Raw genomic sequence first — 15664 nt, forward strand, 5'->3', positions numbered from 1 at the left:
ACTTTCCATCAAGATGGATCAAAAGAACCTCAATTTAGTGGTAATCCAAATCCTAGACTCATGGTATCCCTTAAACAGCATGTGAAGAGTCTGTATCTTCCTCATTCATGTTACCTTCACAGCACTGGAACATTGGCTTTATCCTTTCACTTGCTTAGGCCTATATACCTACTTTTCCAGGGAACCAAAGTGTTTCTCTGACTTCAGTCTCAGGGATGGACTGTTACAGGCTTGAAGACAATCAGCCCATCTTTGCTCACCTTCTGAATCTGCTGGTGAGCATTGCATTGGTGATTCCACTGGACACATTGGAGTCCAACCAGAGTTTTTGCCATAGTGGAGAACCCAGGAGGCAAGCTTCTTCTGAAGCCTGTGCATGCTTATGACTGCAGATGCAGCAGAGAAAGGAAAAAACTCATTTTCTGTGTGTTTTTATAAACAAAATTGAAAAATTGAAGGTTGATTCTTTGAGGAAGTATTGCAAGATCAATCTAATAGGAAAATAGTAGATGATTTCTTTGCTTTGAATGTAGTGGGTAGGACTTAATGATTTTTGTTTACTTATGAAAGCAATATAGGATAAACATCCCTAATCCAAAATTCAGAAATCCAAAATGTTCCAAACTTTGCAGCTTTCTAAGTATAGACATTGTGTCACAATTGAAAATTTCCACACTATGAACTTCATTTCAAATAAAAAATTGTTTAAAAATATTGTACATTACCTTTACACTATGTGCATAAGGTATACATGAAAAAGAATTTAGTGCTCAGATTTGGGTTCTACTCCCAAGATATTTCATTATATATAGGCAAATATTCCCAAATCTGGAAAAATCCAAAATATAAAACACTTTTGCTCCCATGCATTTTGGATGAGGGAAAATGTTATCCCAACCTGTATATGTTCAATAATAACAATAAAAATTGCAAAGCAGAATGTTTATATTGTTGGGTCTGGGAACCTAAAGGACAGATGAGTGAGCCAGTATCTCATCCCCCATAGAGAGCACTATGGGCCCTATACCCTGAGGACCTCATAAATCTACATTCTGACAAGTTTTTCTAGGTGGGACCTGCCCCCTCCAGTCTTCTGGCCTCAGTACTCAAGTAGTCTCTGCTGGCCTGTTTACTGAAATGTTGGAAGGACCTTGACCCTAATAATCTCAAAAAACAAAACAAAACAAAAAAAACCCCCTCATCTTTCTTTGTACTGAGGCCTGGTCCTGATATCCTTTGGGTGACCAAGAGAAGTAGCCTTCAGAGAGCTCCTTAAATTATAATACCATACTCCAATTAGACCTTTTCTGTAAAAGGGAGAAAAAGTGGACTGAGGTCTCCTATATACAGCTTTTCTTTTATCTCCAGGACCACCCAGAATGGCTCCATAATTGCTATCTTGATACTCAAAAACTGGCTGTTCTTTGTAAGCTACAGGATAAACATGGGGATGGAGGACCAAAAAATTCCCTTACCAATGACAAGGCCCTGTCCCTACTGCTTCACCCTCTACCCTGCCTTCTGAGTCACCCCGATATTTGGAACCTCTTAATGGATGTTCTCCCTTCAACAGGTGGTGTTAGGAAGAAGGCGAGTCTATGTCCCCATCCAGTTATCACATGTAAGGGAGATTAAAAACAATCTGGGTAGCTATACTGATGCCCCAGACTAATATATCCAGGCCTTTATTTCTGTGATCCAAACCTTTGAATTGGCATGGAAGGATATCATGCTTCTTCTGGACCAAACTCTTTCCTCATTAGAAAAGAAACTGGTCCTGGCTCAGCTCACTCAGGTCAGAGGGGCCCTCATGAAAACCCCCTTACCTCTCTATATTGTCTTAAGGATGCTATCAAAAAGCATACCACAGTGGACCCAGAGTCACAGGTGGAAAAGGTTCTCCCCAAAGATAAATTTCTAATTCAGTCAGCCCCAGATATCCATAGGAAACTCCAAAAGTCTGTGGCTGAAGGGGAAAAATCAGTGGATCAGTGGACCAACTAATGCAACTAGCCATGTTTGTATACTATAACCAAAACCTCACTAAAAAGAGAAAAAAGGATAAAAACCATCTTGACCTAATCACAGCTCTCAGGGAGTGCCCCACCTAATGGGGGCCTACATCCCGAGCTTGCTACCATTGTGGATAGGAGGTGCACTTCCGCAGGGAATGCCCAAAAGGGGGACAGCTTGGGAGACAGCCCCAGTGCCCACTGGGACCTTGTCCTCTCTGCAAAAGTAGCCCCTGGAGGTCTAAGTGCCCCCATCTCCAGGTGGAAGGCAGGGTGCCCATTCCTGTCCAGGCTCCACTTCTTAACATCAATGTTGAGGAGCCTCAGGTAGCCATAATAATAGAGAGGCAAAAGGCCATCTTCCTCCTAGACAGTGGGGCCAGTTTCTCTGTCCTACCATTCTCTCCTGGTCCCTGGTCCAATAGCAAGGTTATCATTGGGGGCATATCTGGCCAGCCCCTAGAGTGCTATTTTACTCGGCCTCTGACCTGCTCTTGGAAAGATCTTCACTTCTATCACCCTTTTCTCGTATTCCCTGAGACTCCAGTGCCCCTGCTGGGATGGGATTTACTATCTCAACTAAAGGCTCAAATCCTACTTCCCCCTACCCCACGACTATCTCTGTTGCGCCCTTCCTCAGGAACAAGTAGATCCCACAGTGTGGACTGATAAAATGACTGTAGGGTGAGCTAAAATGGCTCCCCCAATTCAAATAAGACAAAGATCCCTCATAGTTTCCACATCAAAAACAGTATCCCCTCAAGCCTGAAGGACGATGAAGCCTCTTACCTATCATAAACTCCTTAAAAAAACAAGGGCTGCTAATCAGTTGCTCCAGCCCCTACAATACTCCTATTCTTGCAGCCCATAAGGGGTCAAATAAATAGTCCATAAGGGGCTCATTAATAAAGCAGTAATTCCCCTCTACCCAATTGTTCCCAATCCCTATACTCTATTGGCTCAAATAGAATGCTGGTAAATAGAATGCTGTCAAGGTTGTTTCCCCCCATAAGGGGCAAACATACCAGCTCATCTAAGAGAGCTCCCGTGTGCTAATCCACAGCCAATGGAAAGAACCCACCTAATCCTAACCCTTACCCTAACCCTAACCCAGAGTTAAAGCATCCATAAAAAGCCCCAGCCTTCACCTGAGCAGGGAGCCACCGATTTCTGGGCTCCACTGCACTGCTCTAATGGTAGCCTTTTTTTTTCTCTCTAATAAATCCTACTTTGTGTGCCACGGGCCTTTTCTCAAGAGTCAATTCACTGCCTCATGATCCAATTCTTTGGCCTGTGAAGGCAAGGACCCTCTATGCCAGCCCGCAACACTCCACACTGACATGTAACAAAATTGACCTCAAGTGCAAGGTAAGTAAGACCTCTCACAGTTTGACCCCAGAATGGGGGCAACATATTTGTTTTAAATTGATTTTTTTATATTTCTCCCAAAGAATTATCACCCCTTACCACTGCATGTCATCTGTATTTTGACTTGATCATGTTCACAACTAAACCCTTCATGCCTGGATAACTACAAAAACTTTTGAGCTGGTTTAAGGGCCTCCATAGTTCCCACTTTTTGGCTCATTAGGCATACAGTCCATCAGGAGCTGTAGTGGGAAGGGGAAGGAATACAATGCCTGTTACAATCTTGGCGGGCAGGTTTAGGTATAGGTTTAGGTACTGGCTAGTGGAGTCTTGGTTAAATATCCCACTGTTCTTTCCTCCTATCTTCTAGTTTCCTGCTGGTGGTTGTCTTCCATTGCAGTCAGTCAACCAGAAGCCACATGGCCAATGGGGCTTTTTTTCTTCCACTTAGAGATAAATTTGCCACTTTGGATTTCTCATTTTCTTTGAATGTGACACACTACCTCTGAAGCGTTTTGTTTGTAGTCATATTATTTTCTCTGGTAGGAATTCCCTTATCCTATTTCTTTGCTTGACAACTTCCTATTTACTCTTCAAGATCCAACTCAAACATCACCACTTTCTCCCTCATCTACTTATACGAAGGTAACAATGCTCTAATGGGGTCAGAGAACATAAGGTTAGGTTCTCAACCTACTAGTTGATGTAACCTTGGATGGGGGTACTTCTCAGATATAAGTTTCCTCTTTTGCAAACTAAGAATGGAAAAGCTCTTCCCTGGGGCAACTGAATAGATCAATGAGATAAAATGCTCCCTAAACTGTAAATCACCTTATTAATTTATTTTTTTTCTGGTCTTACCATTGCTTTTATCTATTTGTTGAGATTGCTCACAGTCCAACTCATACACTCCCACCCGGCTTTTTTTTTTTTTTTTTTCATTTCCCTCGCCTCCCCTCCCCTTTTGTGGCGTGCTCATTTATACCTGAATTTAGGAACTGTGGGACCCTACATGACTTCAAACAACTATTTCACTGTTCAAGTGTCATTTAATAATCGGCGAGTTGGGTGGCGGGAGAGGAGATGCGCGTAGAACGAAACATAAGCCATTCTAAATTGTAAAGGTCAGGAATCCGAGCATTCTGATTGGCAGGTTTCTAAGCCAATCCTTCATCGGGGGAGGGGCAGCGCCAGGTGGGTTGGGCTTCTGCCAGGGTTTCAGCTCCCGCTTCCCAGCCCGCGCTTGGAAGCCGGAACTCCAGCCGAGAGAGTGAAGGGGCGTGTCCGGAACTCGGTGTTCGGAGCACGAGTGATCCAAAACTACAACTCCCGAAGTGCACTGCGGTCAAAGCGGGTTGTGTCTTCATTCCACTTCTTACAACGGGGACACTTCTGCGTAGTAGTGAATATCGAAAGACTGCAAGTTTGACGACGCAGGAACTGAGAACACTGCATAGCATTCCCTTTTCTTGTCGGATGGTTAGCTCAAGCGCACCGGAACCTACTGTCCCATCAGCTGAGTTTCCGGAGGACATTAATTGTGGCAGGGCGCTGTGGCGCGGCAGTTTAATTCTCCGGTGGCGGCAGATTGGGGGGACGAGATGGTTCTGGCCGCACTCATCCGGAAACTCGGTAACAATCTGAGCTCCCCTCGCCCCAGGCGCTCCGCTGTCATGGCAGGGTCGTACCACATTTCCGCAGCCAGGTCTCCCGTGGCGGCTCCCTCTTTTGTCCCCGTGTCACTGCCCCAGGGACTCTTGTACTTCGTGTCCCCAGTGTGCCAGTGGCCTGCTCCCGAAGTAATTGTTTTTTACTTCCTCCCCGCCCCCAGAGTAAATCACTAAGTTTTAGGATAAAGCCTGTATGGGCACGTCTTGGAAATGGGAACTAAAAGAGAGCTTTTTGCTGAACGTCCTGACAGGTCACCAGCTGGCTGAGATCAGGGAACGCGCCCTCAGAAGTATTCTGTGCAAGGTGGAGCACGGTTTAATCTGCTATGCCGACCTCATTCAGGAGAGGCTGCTCTTCCTCCATCTGCTGGAATGGTTCACTTTCCCGTCTGTTCCCATGAAAGAAGAGGTTCTGAACCTGTTGAGCAGATTGGCTAAGGTAACGTCATCTTGAAACGAGAATAATTAGACAAGTGTGTGTTAGCCATCTCATGGTGACATTTATTGAAAGGCAAATAACGGGTTGAAAAGAATTTTGAAAATAGATGTTGAATTCAGCAGGGTGTATATTGCTTATCTCTTTCTTTTTGTGGTGTTGAATTGCATTGTCTATACTGGGCTGTAAAGTAGAACAGAACTACCACTGAGTTCTGGTAGGTTCTGACTTCTAGAATCATCTTTGTAGGTTGATATTTGTCACCCCGTATTGTCTTGTTTTCTGATATTTACGTGTTAAAAATTAGATGTGTCTGTGTTAAACAGAACACATTCAAAAATAAAGAGATGGGACATGTTTAATAAATAGTACGTGTGCTAAACTGCTTTCCTTTATCTTGTTTTTTTTTTTTAATTTATGTTCCTATGCTTACCTCGAGCAATTAGTTGTTGGGGGTCAAATGTCAAAATATGATTTAATCCTTTCAAAGCTTTAGATCACTGTACCTTCATAGGGGATTCTAATTCTAATTTTGGCTTCCAAAGTAGGAGAGGCTAATGAAGGTGTCAGTGGAGAAAAACAGTCTATTTAATAAATAAAAGAGCAGCGATTAGTGGTGTGCATTTCTAGTGTGCAGATTTTGTCTCCTCTCATAAGCATTATCAAGTGTTTTGTGTTGTGTTCTGTTCTTGAAAGCTTTTTGCTGTAGGGAGCAACAGTGCAGAGTATACTTTTCAGAAGGAAAATCTGATATACTAAAGTAGTTTTTATGTTTTGATTGCTGTAAGGTAAAGTTGGGATTTTGATTTTGGTATTTGTAACTATTCTTAAGACCGTCCTCTTCTTTGGAAGGGGATCAGTTGGAAGGAAGAAGTGGGGGGATAAGGCTGGGGACTAGGGAGGGTTTGAATATGATTAAAGTGCATTATGTGTATGAAAATGTCATTGTGAGACCTGTTGTTTTGTACAATTAATATATGCTAATTAAAAATTTGGGAAAAAAAGACTCCTCTTCTTTTAGTATCCCCCAGCAGTTCAGCACTTGATTGACCTTGGAGCAGTAGAGTTCTTGTCTAAGCTTCGGTCTAATGTGGAGCCAAATCTACAGGCGGAAATTGATGGCATTCTGGATGGACTTTTTGTTCTTCCTTCAGAAGTTCCTGTACCGTCTTGTGTCTCTTATCAAGTCAATCAAACTGGTAACTCTTTGCAACCAGCTTAATGGAATCTGTTAAAATACACGTATATTGATTCTAATGGTAAATTTTAGGGGAAAGAATATTAGATTAGGGAAAGGAATATTAGATTAGAAAAAAGTTTCTTCTCATACTCCCCAAACTTATTTTTCTTGTGCTAACTTACACCTTTGACCTTTTTTCTCCTGTCTTCCTTTTATGGTCTGGCCAAAAAGATGCCAGTGCCTTTGTTTTGTAAGACTAGAGTGATGGATTATTTCTTTGACAATACCAACACATTCTTACTAAGCACTAATTATTATATGTCCATCACTGTTTTAGTGCTTTATAATTGCATTTTTGGACCTTTATATTCATATTGGTATATAATGATATGTGCCCTAGCTTATGATTTTAATGCAAGTATTTAGTAGGTTGTAATGCACAGTGTAATTAAAAATGTAATGTAATTAAAAATCAGAGACATGGGTTTAAGTCCCAGTTCTGCCCTTAGTTGTGTGACCTTGGCTCCTCTCTAAGCTTTAGTCTTCTTATTTGAAAATTGGGACAATAAGAAAGAACACATCTCATAGAATTATTGTGAGGAATAGGACTGAGCTACTCTGCCATCTTAAATTATATTTTTTCAGTCTGATTGCTTATAGGTAAAAGTAGAGGAGTGGTCTAGGGATAATTTTTAGATCTATATGAAGATGAACTATCGACATGAAAGTTTCAAAAAATTTGAAAATTTAGTTTTAGCTTTTTCCTCATTCTCATTACAACTGATATGTAATCTCACATGTGACAGGGAATTTCTTTTTTTTGGTCATGCTGGGGATCCATCCCAGGGCCAATGCATGCTAGGCAAGCACTTTACCACTGAGCTACAACCCTATCCCATTCCTGGTTTTGACAGCTTTTTTGTTAAAGGTATTCATGAAAACTGAAATGTTCAGAACTATATAATTGGAGTAGAACAGAAGAGGAATTTAGACTAAGAATCTTAGGTGAACAGACCTTATATACTTTGTAGCCAACTCTTCATATACATTGTGGTTATTTTCATTCTAATAAATAATTTTATTTTCCTAACAGTAAAAGAGAGAGACAGACTGTTCAGAGAAAAAAGCTAGACTGATTTTTCAGTTTTAAAAATGATTAAGATATTTAAGCCAGGTGCTGGTGGCTCACACCTATAATCCTAGCTACTCAGGAGGCAGAGATCAGGAGGATCACGGTTCAAAGCCAGCCTGGGCAAATACTTTGTGAGACCCTATCTTGAAAAAACCCTTCACAAAAATAGGGCTCAAAGCGAAGGACCTGAGTTCAAGTTCCAGTACTGCAAAAAAAAAAAGATATTTAAAAGAAAACATTACTATTTTAAAAAATTTTCATTTTTAGCAAATGAATTAATAGTCATATATGTGTGTGTTGTGTGTATATATACACATGTATATATTTTTTTCCCTTTTCAGAATTATCCCAACAACCTGAAATCTTAACAGGATATTTTCCCCAAGACAAAAGTAATTTTCAGCAGATGGAAGTGCCTCCACGAACAGTGGGTATGTATACATAGGGAAGTAAACCCTGTTGAGCTGGTTAATGAGAAATCAGTGTACTCTTCCTCATTGCCATGAAGACATATTATGGTTGAACTTGAATGTTTCAGCACTGAACTAAATGTTTCAAATTTTAGTTTAGGATATAGAGCCTAAATGGTAAAGTGTTATGTTATTCTAACTACTTGAGCAAATATGTAGATAGGTGATAGTAATGTTATTAGTGTGTAGTATCTATTGAACATGAATTCTTGTTAAGCATAGTGCTGTTTACTGTACCTGATAATACCTGATAGGTCATCTCATTTATTCTCCAACTCACGAAATGGTACTGTTTATCTCATTACTCTGGCAAGAGAGTGAGGATCATCGTAGTTTTTTTTTTTTTTTTAACATCCATTTGGATAAGGATTAGAAAGTTCTGATTTGAAGTTGTTTCCCTGGAATCTCATCTCCAGGTCTTTGTATGTCTGACTATATGTGTCTGGTCTGTACCCACATGCTACCATTTTAAAGAGACCTTCCTGATGATTCTAGCAAGTGATCACTTTCTGTGTTTACTTTTCTTCCTAAGACATTCCATGCTTTTCAATTTTGTAGTCATTTACTTCTTGTTTGTCATTACATCTTGAACTATGAACACTGATAGCCCTAATGTCTTAAACAGTGCATATAGGCACTGTATGTTCTTTGAAGGGATGAGGAGTCCTTAGTGAATATCATTAGGTACCCTGAAGTTTAGAAAGGTTAAAAGCTGTGTCCTAGGTAACATAGGAAGTGGGTAAGTTAGCTGTACCTAACATTTTATTGCTTGCGTAGTTGAGATAAAACGGATGTATGTCTTTAAGAGAGTATCTATGATGTGAAGTATTCAAATAAACTCAGTTTGGAAGCACTTTGTTATTAACAAGTTTTCCTGGAAATTTATAGGTTGGATAACAGCATAAGAAAGCTTATAAAGCTGTTAAAATATGTTTTCTTACTGGAGAAATTTTGGAATTTAATAATTTTGGTATCTGCATTTAACAATTCCATATTCTTTTCAAACCATTTGACAGAAATAGTATTTGCATACTTGCAAAAGTTTATTTTATGTAGATGTTCTTTCTCAGTATTGCAACCTTAACTTGTAAACTCTAAGAGCAATTAAAAATAATTTGAATGGGGATAGTTTTCTCAGGTTTATTTATTTATTTTTTAGTGGCACTGGAGTTTGAACTCAGGCTTTTATGCTTACTAGGCAGACTAGGCAGCCTAGGCAGGTGTTCTATTGCTTGAGTCACTCCACCACCTCTCAGATTCTTTTAAATCTTGTTTGAGCACTGATGCTTGATCTCTAACCTTGAGGTCTTCAAGTCATCCTCATAAAGATTTAAGCATTTAACACCAGCAGCATATTCGAACGTGATTATATAAAGCATATGGTTATGTTTATATCATTTTAATTTTCTGCAAGTAACAATTTTCTACAAATGTCATTGCCTTTTATGTTAGATTCAAGTTTGAAGTTTTGTTAGCTATAAGGTAAAATAGAGAATTTAATGGAAACTTTAAATGCCGTTCAGTATTAGTTTGGGTTTAGTGCTCTTCTTCTAATCCTTATTTTAATGACTTCTGCTTAAATTATGAAAATAGAACTTTATTATTTATCCTGGAAGAGGACAAGTTTGCAGCTGTCCACCTCATTTGAAATATTTTTGGTTGCTGTAAGATGTAGCTTTTATTTTGAGGCTTTTTATAAAAGTGAGGCTTTACTCGTAATATTGTGCATCTGTCATCACTTTATTCTTTGACATCTTAAGTTTTGTTTTTCTATTAAACAGTAAATCAGAGTGTGAAGTGTTTGAAGTTTTCTACATTTCCTTGGCTTGCCCTGACCACAACAGACAGACATGTTCTCTCCTCTAATGAAAGGTACAGTGCTTGACGTATTTCAGTTATTTTTGTTGTTTCTAACTGTTAAGTCTGATAGTTATTGCTGTACGTTTTCATCTGGAAAAGATACTGAGCTGTGTGAAAAGAAGTAATAGGTTTATTTAAATGTTTTTCACTGTTTTAAAAAGCAAGCCAGAAAATTTCCTATTTGTTTTTAATCAGTCTGTACATTTGGTTTCCTTTGTATGGCTGGAATCTTATATAGTCCTTCATAATGTAAGTTATTATTTACTGGCCAGATTCTTTGTTGGCCATTGCCTATGTCCTTGAAAATAAATGCAAAAATTAAACGTAATTGCATTCTATGGGCTTCATTAGGAGAAAAATTTACCATGTTGATTTTTTGGGGGGGGGCCTCTACTGGGATTTGAATTCAGGGACCCATGCTTGCTAGGAAGGCACTCTACCTTCTGAGCCATGCCTCCAGCCCTCATGTTTAGAAGGTTGAGGACAAGTACTAATCTTAGGTAATAGATATTAATTCGTTTGTTGTTACCCTTTTTTTTGTTGTTGTACTGGGGTTTGAACTCAGGGCCTACCCCTTGAACCACTCCAACAGCCCTTTTTTGTGATGGGTTTTACTAACTATTTGTCCAGACTGGCTTCGAAATGTGATCTTCCTAATCTCTGCTTCCTGAGTAGCTAGGATTACAGTTGTGAGTCACCAGAGTCCGGCTCATTGTTATTCTTTAAAAGTAGGCGGCTGGAGAAATTTGGAGAGGTTTTTTTTCTTTTTCCTGGTATTGGGGTTTAAACTTTAGGGCTTTGCACTTGCTGGGCAGGCGGTCTGCCACTTGAGCCATACCTCCAGCCTGGTTTTGCTATGGTTATTTTGGAGATAAGGTCTTACTTTTTGACCAGGACAGCTTGGACTGCATTCATCTTATTTTATGCTTCTTGACATCTCTGGGATGACAAATGTGTGTTCAGCATTTTTCTGTTGTGTGTTCTCCCAGATTTTTTGTCTGGGCTGGCTTCAAACTGATGTCAGCCTCTCAAGTAGCTAGAATTACAGGTGTGAGCTCCTAGAGCCTGGCTATAGAGTGTTTTTAATGTCTACATTCAGTTGGTGGATTCACTTTCATTGAATGTAAAAATGTATTGTGTGCCTTTTTTGGGTGTGAATCTGGAAAATATAGACAAACTTGCTAGAGTATAGGGCCAGATACAGATGGATAGTGTAATTTTTTTTTTTACTGGTGCTGGGGTTTTAACTCAGGGCTTCATGTTTGTGAAGCAGGTACTTTAACTCTTGGTCCATGCCTCCAGCCCTCTAAACTGGTTTTGATGATGGCACTTCTAAGGTTTCAGTCCATTCTTTTGGGATACAGTATTCAAGAGGTAGAGTACACCTGGGTAAGGGCAGAGGATGGTTTATCTATCAGTTCTGACAGTCTTAGGAAGAGATGGAGACAGTTTCTAGTGTCAACCTTTGGATGGTAGACTAGACTGAGGCTGAGAAAAGGGATTGGTTTCTTGAGATAGAGGTGAATAGTGCTATATTTTTGATAAGCAGAAGCTGAAGGGGTGTTATCAATATAGAATAAGAGGGTAGTCAGATCCTGATTCACCTAAAGTAGGGAATCCAATTCCTAGAAATTGTGTCTATTCTTGCTGCTATTTTTCTATTATTTCTTAATTTATTTAGCAGATTTTGACCTTATTGATCTCATTTTGTAGCATTATGATAGTCTCTGAGTATAGTGGTTAATATGATGTAGTTTCTGCTCTGGAGGATGGTCTAGTGGGGATATAAAATCAACAAACAATTATGTCACAAAATGTAGGCATATAGAAGAAGCACCTCCTCAAAGCTGTTTATTGAGCAAAGAAAAGATGTGATGTCTCACCTGAGATCTGAAGGATGGGTTAACTGAGTCCTGTTGTTTAAAGTGAATACTATATTTTGTAGCTCTTTGAGAAGTAGTAACTACACTTTGATCTGGAACACTTGTGAACTTTTGAAGGATGTTATAATGCAAGATTTTCCTGCTGAGATTTTTCTTCAGAGGCCAAAAATTGTTCAGGTTAGTACGTTCTATAATTGTTTTAGGTTTTGAAATAGAGAACATTTTTCAGTAAAACAATTTTTGTGGAACAGGAGTCCTTGGAAAGGAAGTTTGTATTAACACTTAAAAAAATGAAACATTTTGCTATTTAACCTACTGATTCTCTAAATTATTTGGATAGTTGCATTTCTTCCAATAGGTAGGAAGTCTCTTTTGGTAACTGCTATCTCCCTAAAGGGGAGAATTAACTTTGGAAATTAAGGTTGGGCAGCAATAACCTTACTTATTATCCTTTCTAAGTGTCTTGTATGTTTAAGGCACAATGCTAGATGCTGGATGTATACATTAGTAGTGAGCAGTATTGATGGATGTTTTCCTTTTGTGTAGTCCGATCTGTTGCTTCTCAGGTAGAGAGAGAGCTCCAGGATGTGACATCCACATCGTAGAGTAATGCTGCAGGATTCTCACTCCACACTTAACAGGGCCAAAAACAGGACTGCAGTGAATGGCAACTATTTATACATGCTATCACAGCTGGCAAATGATAGTAGAGAAAAACTGTTAATTACCAAAACGTGGTAAAAGCATTTGGATGTTTAAGATGAAAAGGGTTTTTGAAAAATCTTTGTAATGTAATGTCCTGAATGGGGAATAATTTCATAATTCCTGTCTTCTCTCAGAATCTTACCTAATAGAGTCAGAAACGCTGACTATTCTATGTTAAACCCCCGCGCCGCCCCCCCCCCCCCCACCGCCCAAAGATGGAGGTCTTGCTGTTTCCCTAGCTGCTCTCGAATTTATGAGCTCAAGTGATCCTCCAGCCTCAGCCTCCTAAGTAGTTGGGATAGGGATATACACCATCATATCTGGCTTATTTAAATTTTATTATTTTATTTGACCTTTTTGCATTTAGCTAAGTGATTTTTGCTCATATTTATTTCTCATGTTTTGTCAGTATCTCACAATTTATTTCCTGTGATTACTTACTTATCCTTAAGTTCCACATCCTTCTCTTGACTTGAGCACTGTGTTCCCTTAACCATTTTTACTGCCTTTGTTTCAGAGTCTTTTGTCTCTGTTGAAACTGGCCTTTGAAGGAGATGGAAGGCATCGCCTGGCATTACAGTCAGTGTCCTGCTTGCAGCAGCTATGCATGTACTTAAGAAACAGACTTAACTTTCACCGAGATCCAGATTTTTTCTCCAATAAAAAAGGTTTGTATTCATTTACTCATTAGCTGCTGGTATGTTTGCAGATTCTTCTGAGAACTATCCATTATACTTACTTTAGGTCTTACTTTGTATACATTTTTACAATATAAACTCGCTCTCCTAAACATAATCAAATCTTCACATAGAAACTGAAGTCAGTGACAGGACCACCATGATCCTGTGCTCTTTTTTTGTTTTCTTGAGAGCTTGTTTGGAGGTTCTAGCAGGGGAGTGCAGCTACTCATATACCCTTTACCAAAGAATGGTCCTCCTCTACCAGGGATGGTCGTCCTCTTCGACCGAGTGCACAACTTTGGGAGGGATGCACATGGGGTGGTGAGGGAGGAAGGGGACACCCGCCTAGCCAGCCAGATCAGCTGAATCAACCCTGGCAATCAACGGGGTGACAGATGTCGCAGCCAGCACACCCTCACATCCTTTTTTTTTTTCTTAACAAGAGGCATCTGAGAAGTGTTTTCCTTTCCCCCAGACGAATTCTTTATACAGTGTTGCAGGAGCTTAGGGACTAAGATTATGAAAATGGCTATTCATGTTGGACTTTGGGAAGTTTAATAAATTATATATTTTATTACTAAATTGTTGGCTTTGAAAAAACTGTTTTGTGTTTTATCAAAATATTTTTATAAGCCAGGTGTGGTGGCACATTTCTGTAACTTTAGCTCCTTGGGAGTGGAAGGCAGGAGCATTGCTAGTTCAAGACTAGCCTGGGCAAAGGTAGTGGTGAGACCCTATCTCAAAAACAAATTACAAAACCAAAAGGGCTGGGGCATAGCTCAAGTGATAGGGCACTTTCCTTGTTCAATCCCCAGTACTACAAAAAGAAGCACAATGAACAATTATTGTGCAACTTGTGATGTCGTTGGAGTGTTATGTGATGGCAGTGCCACAGTTTTCAGAGAAAAACTGCCACCTAATGGACAGTTGGCCTGGACAAAGCAATCTCTGCAGCTTTGATCTCTGTGTGCTTGTGCCTCAAAAGTAGAGTGTTAAGTTATAGCCAGTTGTCATCATGCTTCAGTTAACCTGTATTTTGTTGAGAGTTTCACTCTTCCATGCTGCTTGAAAATTCGTGCTTTACATTGACTTTATTGTACATTTAGAGGATAGGGGTTAATGCATTCACATTCCTGAGGCATGGCATTTTGTCAATGATAACAGAGAGTTTCTGGGTACCCCGTACTTCAGCAGAAAAAGAGTTCTAATCATGACAAAAATAGTTGCTATCTGAAGAGTTATTCATGCATGAAATAAACAGTTACTTGTCACCAGCTATAGGCCAGCTGATTCTCTAGACTCTTGGAAGGTATGACATGGAACAGTTAAAGTCCTAGTACTTATTTATGAGCTTATATTTTTAGATAATTGAGGAAAGAAAATGAACAATCAGGTTTTTTTCTTTTTTTTTTTTTGATAGGGAGAAGTACTCTAAGGAAATAAAGGGTGTCATGTCAGAACATGACCAGGGAAACATAGCTTACTTTAGATAGGATGGTCAGGGAAAGCTTTTCAGAAGAGGTGACCTGAAGACTGACAAGGCATTCTCCATGTGAAGAAAGGTGAGAGGCCAAAGTGGGTCTGAGAGGGATGTGCCTAGCAACAGAAGGAAGGCCTGTGAGAGTGAGTTCACTAGGCCAGGGGCGAGGGGAAACGTGAAGCCAGTGAGGGAATTAGACCTTAGAGAAGATTGTATCTTTTCTTTGAAGCAAAGTGATCACGAAGCTCTTTGAAAAGTTGCTTGTAAATGCATTACTGTTACTTATTCATGCATTGCTAGGGTTTGAACTCAGACCTTAACTTGCAAGGCCCCTCCACTAGCTTCCCTTTCTCAGTTGTGGCTAGTGTCCAATGCTGTGGCAATTCTGCTCTCAGTGTTGTTCCATTACCGTAAAAGAAAATCTGTGACATTAAGTGGTAACGCCCCATTTCCCCTCCCAGCCTCCTATAACCTTTTCACCTAGTTTCTCTCTAAATTTGTCTGTTCTGGGAACCTCATACACGTGAGATCATACAATATGTGTCTGTGTGTCTGGCTTTTTATATTTTCGAGCTTTATCCACATTAGAGCATGAATTAGAACTTTGTTCCTTTTTATGACTGAATAATGTTCCATTTTATGAATATGACACATTTTTGTTCATCCATTCATCTTTTGATATATATGTGGATTGTATCTTCCTTTTGGCTACTGTGAATGATGCTTCAGTAAATGTTGGCCCAAGCATCTGAGTCCCTTTTGTCACCTCTTTCGACCTTAAACCTAGA

At 39.7% G+C, this 15664-nt stretch overlaps 1 protein-coding gene across 3 annotated transcripts in view; it reads left to right on the forward strand.

Annotated features, from left to right (window-relative positions):
* The first annotated feature begins 4735 nt into the window (after nt 1–4735).
* The window catches only part of Rttn (rotatin), a 159801-nt gene continuing 148872 nt past the window's right edge, over nt 4736–15664 (forward strand). For 2 of the 3 annotated variants that reach the window (XM_074069655.1, XM_074069654.1), the window contains exons 1-7: nt 4736–5012; nt 5302–5489; nt 6508–6685; nt 8140–8229; nt 10050–10140; nt 12074–12188; nt 13234–13384. In XM_074069655.1, the coding sequence (XP_073925756.1) occupies nt 4982–5012; nt 5302–5489; nt 6508–6685; nt 8140–8229; nt 10050–10140; nt 12074–12188; nt 13234–13384 (844 nt within the window). In that variant the 5' untranslated portion in view covers nt 4736–4981. Of the gene's footprint in view, nt 5013–5301; nt 5490–6507; nt 6686–8139; nt 8230–10049; nt 10141–12073; nt 12189–13233; nt 13385–15664 lie in introns of those variants that run through there. The other variant, XM_074069656.1, reaches the window with a different exon arrangement.

This window comes from Castor canadensis, chromosome 4, assembly GCF_047511655.1.
Source record: "Castor canadensis chromosome 4, mCasCan1.hap1v2, whole genome shotgun sequence".
In the NCBI taxonomy this organism is placed as follows: domain Eukaryota; kingdom Metazoa; phylum Chordata; class Mammalia; order Rodentia; family Castoridae; genus Castor; species Castor canadensis.